We start from the raw sequence: 14,580 nt of genomic DNA on the forward strand, positions 1-14,580 counted from the left end.
GCCAACGGAGCTCCATTTCCAGGACAGCTCAGAGACTGCACCTGATTTCAGCCATAACCAGCACCACTCAAACTTTGGTGGATACTTTAATTTAAAGAATACAGGAGATAAAAGCCTTCAATCACTGACCCTTGCCCGAGTAAGCACGGTTGGAAGGAATCCTGTAGTCCTAATACTGAACATTCACCCCCATAGCACCAACAGAAAGAAATAATAAACTGGTCATGGATACCACATCTCTGAGGACCTCAATAGGTGGTTCCATTCCCTACCAGACTGTACATTACGGACAAGATTGAAGGAGTAATCACAAAGGGTATAGCCCATGTGTCCTGCTGTTTACATCTGCCTGAATTGCCAGAGGGACCCCACTCTCTGAAGACCTGCAGAGAACTCAGGTCCATTAGGCTCCAACACAGTATGCATTGTGTCAAAACCCACTAATCACAACCAAAGCAGTCACAGGAAAACATTACGAAGTCCAATTGTAATTAGCCTCAATAATGCACAACGAACTATGTCCAGGGCACATCAACAAGAGAAGACTGCGTACTAAAAGGCCCTCACGTAAGAGTGGAAAAGCTATCCATCCTAACAGGTGTGAAAATCTTAACAAAGAAATACAAAAAATGAGGCAAATGCTATGAACATTGATGTGGCTATGTCAGTATAGTATGCTGATTTTAAGTCCTTTGGGTCTATGCTGAGGAGTGGGGTAACAGGATCAAATGGTGGTTCCATTCCAAGTTTTCTGAGGAATCTCCACACTGCTTTCCATATTGGCTGCACCAATTTGCAGTCCCACCAGCAATGTATGAGTGTGCCTTTTCCCCACATCCTCACCAACACTTATTGTTACTTGCATTCTTGATCATTGCCATTCTGACTGGAGCGAGATGAAATCTCCATGTAGTTTTAATTTGCCTTTCTCTAATTGCTAGTGACATTGAACCTTTTCTCATACTATTTGCTGACCATTCGTATTTCTTCTTCTGTGCCCGTGCCAGCACAGACTACTTTGAAGTAAGCATCAAAGACGGAGTGGGTGAAGAATCTGACAGAAGACTGGGAACTCAAGACCCCGTCCCAAAAGTTCATCCTCCCCCATGACTTTTCAGATGTCACCCACACATCTTCAGAACCATGGACGGTGTCATGTACAGAAGGCATTGAAAACACCAGGTATCCACCCTCAGCCCAACCCAGGTGTAATTCCAGATGAACACATCTGTGCAAAGAAGCTGATTTCCAATTATAAATTCTTCAATATTCTTCTTGAATTATTGAGTAATTTCCACAAGAAGATTTAGCCCATCTCTAGCGTTTGCTGCTGACTTATCTATAGCCTTAATCACTTAGTTAAGTTCTGACACTGACATTTCCATGTGTCCTCTGTCCTTCCAACAAGTGTTTTGGGACACCAGGGCACATTCCTTGTGTTAGTCTTATCATCCAAAGGGATGATGGCATAAGTGGTCAGAATTTTTATCAGAATTCTAAGTCTTTGCATTTATGAGAACAGCCACCAGGATGCCAAAAGCTTTCTTTACCGAGCAGCAGATATTTCAACATGAAAGCATCCAATTCCTACTAACCTTGGCCTTGAAGCCCTGTTTTTTCTCTCGCTGTAGGAAATTGGCTGCCCTGGGTATAAGCTATAAGATTTCCTTTATTAGCCCCAGTTGCTTCAAGATTGGAATAGAAGCAATTGAAAGGCTGGCTCCCTGGGCCCATTTCCTTGACCAATCCTTGGTCACACATGGACATCCAAGGGTACCAAGGGCCCCCAATTGTGGGTGGACGGGTGAGTGATTTGCCAGCTCATTATTTAGAGCTTATTTGTCCCCTTCTGATAGCCTGCAAATATCCTCCCATCTGCCCCCTTTCAGAGAGGTCCACGCATATAACTATCCAAGCCTCACTGCTACAGACCCTCTAACCTTGCTCTCTCCAAGTTCCTAGACAACCCTGCCACCCACGTCCTCTCCTGTGAATCAACCACAGAGCCATGCTCAAGTTCTCCCTCCTTCGATGGAAGGATCTCCTCACTGACTCTCTGGGCCACCTCCACACCAGGTTGTCACACAGCAAAAACAAACCTGATTTTTTTTTTTGGTGGGGGTGGTGGGGACCAGAGATTGAACTCAGGGCCACTTAACCACGGAGCCACATCCCCAGCCCTACTTTATATTTTGTTTAGAGACAGGGTCTCCCTGAGTTGCTTAACGCCTTGTCATTGCTGAGGCTGGCTTTGAACTTGCAATCCTCCCATCTCAGCCTCCTGAGCCTCTGGGATTACAGGCATGCGTCACATTGCCAGGCTTACTTTTTTCAGTGTCAACAAACCTGACATTTATTTTCCTCTTCTGTTAGCTAACCTTAGAAATTCCTCAGGACGTCATTGGTGTGTGGCAAAGCAGGTACAATTAAAGCAGGAAATGGTCCCATGGGTCACTGAACCAGCCACTTCTGCAGTCCATGTTTTCTAGGCCTGCTAAGTCCCAGTTTTGAACATAACATTTCCACCTCAGGTTGGAGTGCTTCTTTGCAACTCTGACTTTAGTATTCAAGAGGTTAGATAGGAATTCATGATGGAAGACTCAGGTCTCATGAATTTAGGTTTTTGAACTTGTCTCTTATAACTGGTAATTCTGATACTTGAAAGTCCTTGGAAGTCTCCGTCCCTGGTCTATGGTTCCTGCTGCCTTAACTCATGGTGCCCTTTCCTTATGTGCTTTGTCATTTGGGGTCCTGATTTGCTCATTTTCCCTGGAACTTTGTACAATTAACTTGACTGAGTCTTGGGTTCAATGTCTACTCTTTCATTTGCTTCTGTAGGACATCTTTGAGGCTATGAGTCCTGGGACAAGTTAAGCTAAATTATAAACCACTCAGGTGAGGACTGGGGTTGTGGTCAGTGATACAGCACTTGTCGAGCACGTGTGAGGCACTGGGTTCGATCCTCAGCACCACACAAAAATAAATAAAGGTATGTGTCCATTTAAAAAAAATGTTTAAAGATATATGATAATATATCTTGTTTTTAAATTGCTAGATTACAAGAATTACAATTCTTAATTATAATACTCAATTGCTGCCTAATTTTCAACAGATAAATATATCCAAAACTTAATTAGGCATCATTAGACATTTAGTTTACTTCTGATTTTTTCCCTATGATGTTTCTTCTTCTTCTCTTTTGGGGATGGGTGCTGGGGTCTGACCCCAGGGCCTCACACATGCTACGCATGAGCTCTGCCACTGAGCTACACCCGCAATCCAAATAAGTACACTTTAAAAATCAGTTCTAAAGTGGAATTTTCAAGCAGTCTTCAGTATTTAAAAGAAACTGATCACTTCAGGAGCTGAATTTTCAGAGTACATAATTAGGGTATAATTTTCTATACTAGCCATTATTTATATCTCACTTCTGATGTTATCATTAAGTAGTTCCCAATTTAGTGGCTCCAAATCCCTAGTAGCTTTCAAAATTGTTGCCGTGCCCCAGTGAACAATCACACAGCCACCATGCACAGACTACAGGATGGATAACCATATGTCCCCTATATCATGTACCTCTAGGCTGCAAATTTCTGAAGATACTGTGGTGATTATTAAAATATAAATAACTTGTCACTCTGTAGGTTTTCCACCAATACAAAAAGTACAACTGTTATTGTGTAAACATCAGTTAAAAAGGGTGTGGGGCGCAGGGTAAATAGAAAATACTGCTGATAATGGTGAGAAAACCAAATGTGGAGAGGTTAAACTTTATTCCCATTTTATTTTATTAACAAAATAATCTATTCAGATATAATTCCAATGACAAAATTTTAACTTATTTGAAGTATACAATTCAGTAGTTTTTAGGGTATTCACAAGGATGTACAACCATTACCACAGTCTAATTTTAGAATATTTCATTCCCATAAAAGAAACCCCATTAGCAGTAATTTTATACTCCTTTCCCAATTTGGCCCCTATCAACCTCTAATCTACTTTCTATTCCTATGGATTTGCCTATTTCAGATATTTCACATAAATAGAATCACACAATATGTATTCTTTTGTGACTGGCTTCTTGGCATAACGCTTTCAAGGTTTGTCCATGTCACAACATCTATCTATCAGTACTTCATTTCTTTTTATGGTTGACTAATATTCTACTGTATGGATATACCACATTTTGTTCATTCATTCACCTCTAATTGTTCATTTGGCTATTATGAAAGATGCTTACATAAATACTTCTGTACAGGTGAAAAAATAAATAAACCACTTAAGTACCAAAACTTCTAGCTGAGACTACATGAGGACAGGTTTAAGGTTGTAAATTTTCAATGGAGTTTTTCTTTTTTTTAAACTGTATACCCAGCACCAAATTCAAAGCCAGATAACATCTTGTAAAGAAGGACCATGTAGCTGGTTTATCCTTTCACAGCAGATGTAACACTTTCAGGACTGAGACCTATGTCAGAGTCTCCTACTAGACACATTTTTTTCAAACCCCAGGCAACATCTCCTTTCCGGTGCCCTCACCTCCCTGCTCAAAGTCCAAACCTCAGGTTCACCTGATGCACCAAATGCCTCCAAGACAAAGTTGGGATTCAGGGACTGCCTTCAGAAGAGTGCCTGCCTTCACCTGGCCTTAATATTCTTCATCTTGTTTTCTTGCAAGGTCAAGATGCTCAAGAAGTTTTATTGTATATTTAACCAGTTTTATTGTATATTTTATTTTATCGTAAGTTTTATCATATATTTTAAATTGTTTTCAGTGAGAAGTTCAGCCCAGGTTCTTAGACCTACATTTTCCCCCACACAGATTCGGAACTAGCATCTTTCTCCAGATCCTAAGCTTTGTTGGGTGAAGTTCTGGGTGGCAGCATCAAAGGAAGGAGAAAAGGAGGTAATCCTCAAAGGATGAACCCACCACTCAATGTCTAAACCCAAGATGCTGAAACGGCCACTTCCTTAAATACAGGAGAACGGTGCTGGCCAGGCACAAGCTCTGTTTGCAGAGCACGGTGTTGAGCTTACGTCGCATTTGGAAGGAGCATTTGGGGGACCTGTATTGGTTACAGATGTGAAAATGGGTTGGTGACACTGTGTACCCTGAAGCGAGCTCTACTGATTGCAAAGTCATTTCAAAACATAATACTGCCGGGCGCAGGGGACAGGGTTTGGGGCGGGGAGCACACCTGTAATCCCAGTGGCTTGGGAGGCTGAAGAAGGAGGACTGCGAGTTCAAAACCAGCCTCAGGAATAGTGAGGTGCTAAACAGCTCAGTGAGACCCTGTCTCTAAAAACAATTCAAAATAGGGCAGGAGATGTGGCTCAGTGGTTGAGTGCCCCTGAGTTCAATCCCCAGTACCTTCCCCACCCCCCGCAAAAAAAAAAAAAGCGATTGTGATGAATTCTGAAGAATCAGAAAAGTAGAGAAAGATAATGAGCGAAGTGTGGCTTTGAAAATGTAGAACTCAACAGGAAGAAAGAAAGAAGATTAGTGGAAGATAAGACTTAAAAAGCAAAATTAGAACTTTTGGTTGAAACGCTAACATTGGTTGTCACGGTGGGTAATAGCCTCCTAGATTTTTTAGGACTTAAAGGATTTCCGCAGTCACCAATGACAACCGCATGTAATATTCAAATTCCTCAGTGATAACCAACAAACAAACCCCCAACCTCACAACCTGAAACTTTGACAGGACAGTTTATCCCACATTACATTGGCTCTCTCTTAGTTCCATAAACTGAGCCCAAATTTGTCCACGAGATTTCCACCTACTGCCTTACCACCCATCCCACGAGTCCCAGTGCCCTCTGAGTCCTGGCTCGGCTGCACCCTTCAACCGTCCCTTATTGATCTCAGCTTCATTCTCCCCCTCCCCCTGCCCACCTTCACTACCTGGTCCAGGTGCTATCTCACAGAGCTGAGTCCAGAAGGGACAGACAGCTCACCACACAAAGCTCAAGTCCCTTGCTGAGAATTCCCACGGAGGAAAGACAGACCACGGTGGCAGGTGCATGAATTTTAATGAAGGGGAATGATGGCAGGTCTGAGTTTGAGGAGGGTGATCACCAACATTCAGGGTATCTTGGGCCAGTGCTTTGCGTAGGACAAAACACCAGGTTCGTCTTTGCCAGCCACATTTATCCTCATGAAGGACTGGAGACAGCACGACTGGTAATTTCTGCAGTAGAAGTAGGTATGCTCTATCTTCCTGCAAGCGGTCCTGCAGACGCCCATGCTACCCATGCATCGAAGGAGGGAATGTCTTCCTGGACAAAATATAAAATAACATGACAGTGATAATTAATTTCCACTTGGCAGTGACATAGATCTGATGGGTCCGGGAGCATCATAAAAACCTAAAGGTTGACAGAGACTTCCACTTCCAGAAAAACAGTGCCAAAGTCATTTTCTCTACTTGTCTTCTTAAAACCCTGGGCATTATACATAAATATAAGAATCCTCTGAAAGGTAAAGAGAAGAAGTCAAGCCAGGCAGGGACCTCAAGATCTGAGGAACGATCTCTTAGGTTTGATTTTGCCTCTTATATTCTAGGATGGTGCTGGAGAAGCTGGCAATCTGGAAATACATGTGGGTGCAGAGATTTTTTTAAAAAGAAGAAGAAGAAGTCCCTAAGAAAATTCTGCTCTTTCTAGTCCAAAGACCAGGAAAAGGGCAGCCTAGCAAAACAGAACGTTTTAGACAGTAGCCTCTTTGCTCAAAAAACACAGAAAAGTCTACAGCCCCATTCATACCTCTAGTAAATATGGCCAAGTGGAGAGCTTAGACTTCCGCCCTTTCTAGAGTGAAAAGAAGCGCTGCCTCCGAGGATGGTAGCTGAGAAACCTGAGTGACAGCCTGGACCTTGACCCCTGCTGTGCAGTAACCTCCACCACCACCAGTGTCAACAGAAATCATGTGGGGGAGTCTCAACTTCCCCTGCCAAGTGGGAAGAGGGCATCCTGTCTTGCATCAGGCAACAGTTACAGGGCCACCAGCCCCTGCGATGTCACAGGCAGGCCATGTGGGGAACCAGGGTGATGTCAGAGGAGGCACACCTGGGAGCTGGAACTGGCGGTGGCAGCCTGCAGTAATGAGGAGCCACCTCACCCCACCTACCTCCGTGTCAGAGGAAGCAGGGTGCAGACACTGGACTTCTATCCCTCCTGGAATAATGGAGGCCGTCCTGCTCGCCTGGCCACAGCAGTGACAGAGCAGGAGGGCTAGCACAGCTCGGATCCTTGGAATAGGACCCAGAATCCCAGAGCCTCATACTCAAGGTGTCCAGATTTCCATTAGAAATTATTCATTCTACTAAAAACCAGGAGCATCTCAACTAGAATGGACAAAAGACAATCGACCAAACTGGGGCACCCTCCAAGCTGTCTACCACTAGTTCACCCCTTTTAATTCTCAGTAATACTCCATAGTATGCACGGTGCAAGTTTATTACAGAGGGGCGTTTTGATTGGTTGTTTCATTTTGCTTTTGTTTGTTGTTTGTCTGTTTGTTTGTTAGCAGTGCAAGGCTTGAGTCCAGGGTCTTATGCCTGCTGGGCAAGCAACTGTTCCTCCAAGGTACCCTCTCCTAGCCTCCAGGTTTTTACTAGTAAAAAATAAAACTGCTATGAACATTCACCTACCAGCTTTGGTGTGGATGTAAATTTTCATTTTTTAAAAATGAAAGATTATGTTCATCAAGTAGTATGATCAGAGTTTATTTTATTTTATTTTTTTAAGAAATGGCAAGGGGCTCAGGATGTGGCTCAGTGGTAGAGCATTTACCTAGCACACACGAAGCCCTGGATTCAATCCCCAGCACTTTCAAAAAATGAGAAACAGCTAGACTATTTTCCAGAGTGCTGGACCATTTAACATTATTACCAGAACTGTATGAGAGACACAGTTTCTCTGTAAACCCGATGGCATTTGGTACTATCACTGTTTTTAATTTTCGCTGTTTTATAGTTACGTAGTAGAATCTGTTCCTAGTCTTAATTTGCATTTCCCTAATGGTTAATGAGGTTGAACATCTTTCCATATGCTAATTTGCCATCTGTATAACCTTTTCAGGGACATGACTTTTCATGTTTTTTGTCCAGTTTATTATTAGATTTTTTTAACTGTTCATTTTGAGAACTGTCTCTGAAGTCTAGTATAAATTCATTGTCAAATATGCAGTTTGCCAATATTCTCACCCAAATGTAATTTATCTTTTCATGAGGTCTTTTGTAGAATGAAGGCTTTAAATTGTAAGTCAAATTTATTATTTTTTTTATTTTATAGATTGTGCTTTTTTGTATCTAAGAACTCCTCACCAAGACCTAAATCTGAAGGTTTTTTTCCCCATGTATTCTTCTAGAAGTTATATAATTTTGTATTTTATGCTAAAAGCTACAATCCATTTTTTTAATATTTATTTTTTAGTTATTGGTGGACACAACATCTTTGTTTGTATGTGGTGCTGAGGATCGAACCCAGGCCGCACGCATGCCAGGCGAGCGCTCTACCGCTTGAGCCACATCCCCAGCCCCAAAGCTACAATCCATTTTGAGTTCATTTTTATATAAGGTGTCAGACAAAGTTTATGTCAAGGCAAGTTTCTTTTGCTTTATTTTCTTTTTTCCCCTATATTTTTTGGGGTGGTTTTCACCTGTAGATGTCCAATTACTCCTGTGCCATTAGTTTAAAAAAAAAAACTTTCTTCCATTGAGTTACTTATGTACCTTTATCAAAAAATTATTTGTTGCTTTATAGATACACATACAGGTGAAACGCACTGTGGTGTATTCATATAATTTGGTCAATTTCATTCATTCAGTTCCTCCCTTTTCCCATCCCTCCTCTCTCCCCTCTAACCTCTTCCTCTCCTTCGTAATTAGCCCTCGGTTCATGGAATCCCCCACTTTTCCCCTTATTTTCCTCTAGTCTCCAAATATGAGAGAAAACATCCAACCCTTGACTTTCTGAGTCTGGCTTATTTCACTTAGCAAGCACCAAAACTTTAAAAAACAAAACAAAACAACAACAAAAAAAAACCTACAAATAAATAGAAAGAAGACCAATAGAGTGGAGGAAGGGAAGGGCGGGGGGGACACAGGGGACTGAAATGGAGCCAGTTGTATTCCATGTATGTATGATTATGTCAAAAAGAACACGACTATTATGTGCAACTATAATGCACTAATAAAAACATTTCTAAAAATCAGTTGGCAGTACTAGTGTTGGGACTGCCTCTGGATTTCTGGGTTCCCTGTTCTGTTCCATTGATCCATGTGCCCGTCTCCCCAACAATACCACAGCCTTGAGTACTACACATATAGTAAATCTTGAAATCTGGTAGAATGATTCTTGCAACTTTAATCTTTTTCAACTTTATTTTAGTTATTCTCATTCCTTTGCAAATTTATCCTCAGACAAAATAATTGAATAATCTTGTCTATGTCTATAAAAAAAATCTTACTGGAAATGTGATAGGAATTATGATAAATGTATGTACCAATTTAAGGAGAATGGACATGTTTGTTAGTTGAATCTTACAACATATAAACATTATCTCTTCGTTTATTTTGATCTTTATTTCTTTTGTCAGAGTTCTGTGGTTTTTCTGCACACTTTTTTTTCCAATATACATCTAAAAATTTTATTTTTCTGGAGTGATGTATTGTATTTGTGTATTGTATATAATGGTATTGTATTTTTAATTTCAGTGTCCACATGTTCATTGCTATGATACAGAAATACAATTGATTTTCATATGTTTATCTTGTATCCTGCTACCTTGCTGAATTATTAGTTCTACATATTTTCATTTTTGTAGATTCCTTGAGTCTTTCTACACAAACCATGATGATATCTACAAAAGAAACAGTGTTATTTCTTTTTTATTTCTTTCTCTTGCTCCTTTTGTTTGTTTGTTTGGGGGTGGTGCTGGGATGGAACCCAGGGCCTTGTGCATGCTGGGCAGGCGCTCTACCACTGAGCTACATCCCCGGCCCCTTTGCTTTTTCGTACGTTGTACGAGACAGGGTCTCACAAAGTTGCTTGGGCTGGCCTCTGAACTCACTGTCCTGCTATTCAGGTTTTTTCCCACAGAAAATTATTTTGTCAAAATCACCAATAAACTTTACATTGCTAAATTCAAAAACCAATTACCGTTGGTCATTTACCCCTTCTCAAGTAGCTGAGATTACAAGTATGTGCCACCACACTGGGCAAGACAGTTTTATTTCTTTTTTTTTCCTAATCTCTATGCCTTTTATTTTCTTTTTTGCTTTCAGAATTTTGCTGTCTAGAATTTCTCAGAAGTCAAAGGAACAAATTTGATACAGTTTGTTGCATTAAAAAAAATCTCAGAAGTTCACATATGATTCTATTTTACAACAGCCTTAAAAAGATGAAACTATAAAGAGGGGGCTGGAGGTTTAGCTCAGTGGTACACCACATTCTAGGCATGTGCTGGTCCTGGGTTTGAACCTCAGCACAGAAAGGAAAGAAGCAGAAGCAGAAGGAGAAGAAGTGGGGGTGGGGAGAGGGGAATGAGGAGGAGGAGGAGGAGGAGGAGGAGGAGAAGGAGGAGGAGGGAGGAGGAGAAGAAATTCATAGTTATGAGGAGTTAAATTTAGTGGCAGGACCAGGGAGTAAAGTCAGTGGGACTACAAAGGCCTATGGGAAGTCCCATGTCTTGATCATGGGGCCGGGGGTGGGGGAGGGGTGCACCTGTGACAAAATAGCGTAGAAATTTATACACACGTTGTACCAATATCAGATTCTTGGGTTTTATTGTAGTTACATAAAATAGAACTATAAGAGGAAACTGGGCAAAGGGCACACAGGATCTCTCTCTCTTGCAACTTCCTGCAAATCTATTTCTGTCCCTCTCTCTCTCTTACCCTTTTCTCGTCTCTACCATGTAAACTATAAAAGTATTTAACTCCTAGAACCGTAAGGATTAATGACAGTAAATGGAAAGCAATTAGGGACTAGCACAGAGTAAGAACTAAGCCAGTGTGACGTGTTATTGTTGTTCTTGTTATGAGATGAAGGGTCTTTCCTGGAAGATTCATTTTTTCCTAGACTTCAATTATGAACACAGTTTGAAAAGATTCCCGTGAAGGCTGGAAGTGTAGCTCAGTGGTAGAGCACTTTGTACAAGACCCCCCACTCAATCCCCAGCACAGGAGAGAGAGAGTATTCAATGAATTTAGACAGACCATAGTCCCTTAGTGATAGCCAGAGATTCTAGGGTGAGACTGAGCCCATGGAAGAAACAGACGAGGTTCCTGCTCTGCAGTAGACACTGGAGAAATGTTAGCCATTAACATTATTATTATGCCCCCCTTGGGGTTGAGTCCTCCAAAACACAAATGATCCTTCATTGAAAAGAAAATTGAAATAATGACCATTACCATTTACTGAGCATCTACTATGAGCCACTGGATCTATGCCAACTCATTGAATCCCTCCAACAACCTTATGAAGCACATTTCTTCATTTTATTTTCTTGCATTCTGAAATCAAGACTCAGAGAGAGGCAATGTTCTGGCAAAGGCTCCACAGCTCTTAGAAGCAGAGCAAGGACTCCTGTACACAAAGCCCATACTCTTTCTAATGCGCAGTGCTTCCCGTCTGCATGTTAGGCCCTGGCTGCATTGGTTGGTGACAGCTGAGGTCATGGTCCTGGGTTTCTTCAGTGTCAAAGCCAAACTTCTGAACCCGGTATTCAAGGATCTTTCACTCATTCCACGAACAGTTGTCAGCACCTGGGATTTGCAGGCCTTAAACTTGGCATTTGGCACACAAGGGCCCTATGTCCCAACAGATTTAATATACACAGCAGACGCTGAATTGAGCTTCGGCCTCCTTAGCAGGCCTGCTGGTCACTCCCAGGGAGGTTACAATGCAGAGGCCTGGTCTTCCCTGCTTTAAGATAATCATTCTGGGACTGCCCCTCAACCCTCACCCCAGGTGGGCCGCTCTCTGCTGGCAATGTCCCATCCATCCTCGTCACCCCTCTGCCTACAAGGGAGGCAAAGGGAGATTCAAGGAAGCCTTACAAAAGCAAAATCCCCTTCTATCACATCCTCTGGAGATAAGGTCCTTCCCTTCTCCCTTGAGGACGAGGTTCCAACTGCATCCAAAGGTGCGGCGAGCAGAACTGAGCATTTGAGAGGATGGCGCAGACCAGCCAGCCTGCTCTGTGATTTCCCTCTGAAGAGAGGCCACAGCAGCCCCAGGCGGGGATTCGAGAGTGAAGACATTGGTCAGGGGCTTTGCCACTGCTGAACGCATCCACCCTTTGACTCTGTGACTCTTTAGGTCTCTACTCACTGATTACCCACAACTGCTGCATGCCACCCTCCATTCACCTCCCTCTTGCCAGAAGTCAAAGAAGCTGCTTCATTAATCTCAGCATTGTCTCCAACTTACATAGGAGCCTCGGCCACTTCCTCCCCACCCCGCCCCCGGGCCTGTGTTCCCATCTGTGAAATGGGAAAATAAGGAAAGGTTGCCTGGGAGTCCCCCAGTTTTGAGGGCTATAAAGAATGTAGGAGGTGTAACAGGAGAACTGAGGGGTGACACCTTATCTCCCAAAGGAAGAATCAGAGGGAATTTCTAAAATTCCACATGCCCAAATCCCAAATCCAGACATTCAGGCCCAGGGTTGACTGTCATCTAAAAACTTCCTGGGGCTCCATGGTGACATCTGAGCCTTCTGTCACTCCCTGGGGTCACCTCTGTTTTCCCAGTATTAAGCTCAGAGGAGGCACCAAGGAATGATTCAATGAATGAATTTGGTGGAGGCTGAATGGTCACACATGGACAGGTTACTGCCAGGCCCCAGATATTGAGGAACCTTGTACCATCCCTGGCCACCTTCCATACTGTGAAGTCTGTGTTTCAAGAGCAAACCAGCTGAGAAATAATACGAAGCCCAGGAACTCCTCCACGTCCTAACAGTCCTGGCCAGAGTCATATCTACCTGATGCAGTGGTCCTCTGCCCGACAAGGATCCCAATGGGTTCCTGGAACCCGACACCAGCGATTTGTGCTCCCTCCAAACGTGCTCAAGCTTTCGCTTGTAAATTCGCTGTTCATCTATTCAATCTGTCAAGAAACACTCATAATGGCATCCTTGCTGAGCCCTGGGCTGCACGATAGGTGCAAATAAAATGTCCCAGCCAAGTTTTGGGGATTGGTGGGAAGACACGGTGATTCAAATAATTACACAATAATGGGACACATGCTGTAGCTTCTTAAGAGTGACCATTTGGGAAGCCAATCAGAACTCAATCTGAACCCACCTACAGAGGTGAGATAAAAACCTGGGGTAAGAAGCTGGGAGCGGTGGCACATGAATGTAATCCCAGTGACTCGGAAGGCTGAGGCAGGAGGATTGCAAGTTCAAATCTAGCCTCAGCAACTTAGCAAGGCGCTGAACAACTCAACAAGACCCTGTCTCTAATAAAACATAAAAAAAAGGCTGGGGATGTGACTGGGTGGTTAAGCGCCCTTGGGTTTACTCCCTGGTACAAATATATATATATGGTAAGAAGACAAATGGAGGCTCATGTATCATATGTCTGAATGCTTCAAAGTTATGAATTGAGTTAATGAAAGAAAAATGAAAAGTATTCTGTCCCCTTTTATGAAATAGTCCTTTGTAATGACCTGAAATGTCAGACTTGGATTTAGATTCTTGGCTTTCTCAGAGTTTCGTGCCCACACAAGGCATGAGGGCAGCCCACCCCCCTTCTACCACATGCCAGCCCTGCTCCCCACCATGAAGACCCTCACACACGTGGACATGGGGCTCCAGCTGGGCCCTCCACACTCTGCCCAGGGCCCCTGCAAACAGGAGTGCATGTGGCATTCCCTTGCCTGGGCTGCACCTTGGGAACAGGCTCTTGCTGCCCCTGGAAGCAGGCACAAGAGTTCTGCAGGCACTTGAAGCCCAGTCCAGAAGTGGGTGGACGTGCCCCTCTTGCCCCAGTAGGTTCCCATCCCACTGGGAGGACCTCATTTGGAAGCCCAGAATAGGACCAGAATCAGGGGAGGGGTTTTTCTTTCCAGGGTCTAAGAATAGAAATATTGAACTAAAGGCAAATGATCTTCCTACATCAGAGAGAATTTCTTCTCTCTGTCTCTAGGTCATGTCCCATGTTTCAGAGCACTCCAGGTCCCAACGTCGGCCAGCAGGGAACAACCGTGTGGATAAATGAGGCCCTGATCATAGAATCTGAGATAATAACATCTGGGAAGACACCCAGGTCTGCTAGGTTCCCAGTCAGGATTCTTAAGTATTCCCCCTAGGTGAGTCTCCCTGGGGCTAAATTATCCATTCAAATGAGACAGGCTCTGCCTCCCCCAGTCTAACAGCAGTTGAAGAGCAGGCAGCACGTGTGTTCCGTGAATGCCTAAATAAATCAAGGAACGATGGCAACAGCTAGCATTTTTCGAGGACTCGTGATGCATGGGTCCTTGTACATGACCCCGTGTCATCTCTACCATGACCCTGAGACGGATCATTATTCTAACCTCCCTTTGGGGAAACTGAAATTGTGAGAGGGT

The 14,580-nt window shown here is 43.2% G+C and overlaps 1 protein-coding gene across 1 annotated transcript; it reads right to left on the bottom strand.

Moving 5' to 3' along the window:
- Positions 1-6,016: 6,016 nt before the first annotated feature.
- On the bottom strand, positions 6,017-13,107 carry LOC124085387 (beta-defensin 119). The gene is made up of 3 exons (XM_058575441.1): positions 12,992-13,107; positions 11,972-12,027; positions 6,017-6,279 (listed from the first exon to the last, which is right to left on the bottom strand). The coding sequence occupies exons 1-3, from the start codon at positions 13,105-13,107 to the stop codon at positions 6,086-6,088; spliced, it is 366 nt and encodes a 121-aa protein (XP_058431424.1). The 3' UTR covers positions 6,017-6,085.
- Positions 13,108-14,580: the final 1,473 nt, after the last annotated feature.

Source organism: Marmota monax, unplaced genomic scaffold (assembly GCF_021218885.2).
Source record: "Marmota monax isolate L192 unplaced genomic scaffold, Marmota_monax_Labrador192_F-V1.1 WCK01_AAM20220418_F8-fsc00014, whole genome shotgun sequence".
Classification (NCBI taxonomy): Eukaryota; Metazoa; Chordata; class Mammalia; order Rodentia; family Sciuridae; genus Marmota; species Marmota monax.

Bases quoted from the DNA above. Each gene is read 5' to 3' on its own strand.
- LOC124085387 (XM_058575441.1), bottom strand. From the start codon at position 13,107: ATGAACAGCGAATTTACAAGCGAAAGCTTGAGCACGTTTGGAGGGAGC. The intron at 12,028-12,991 runs GTAGATATGACT...CCTCCCTTGTAG, and splicing joins GCAGAGGACCACTGCATCAG to GCAGAGGGGTGACGAGGATG. The intron at 6,280-11,971 runs GTGAGGGTTGAG...TATTTTGTCCAG, and splicing joins CAGAGAGCGGCCCACCTGGG to GAAGACATTCCCTCCTTCGA.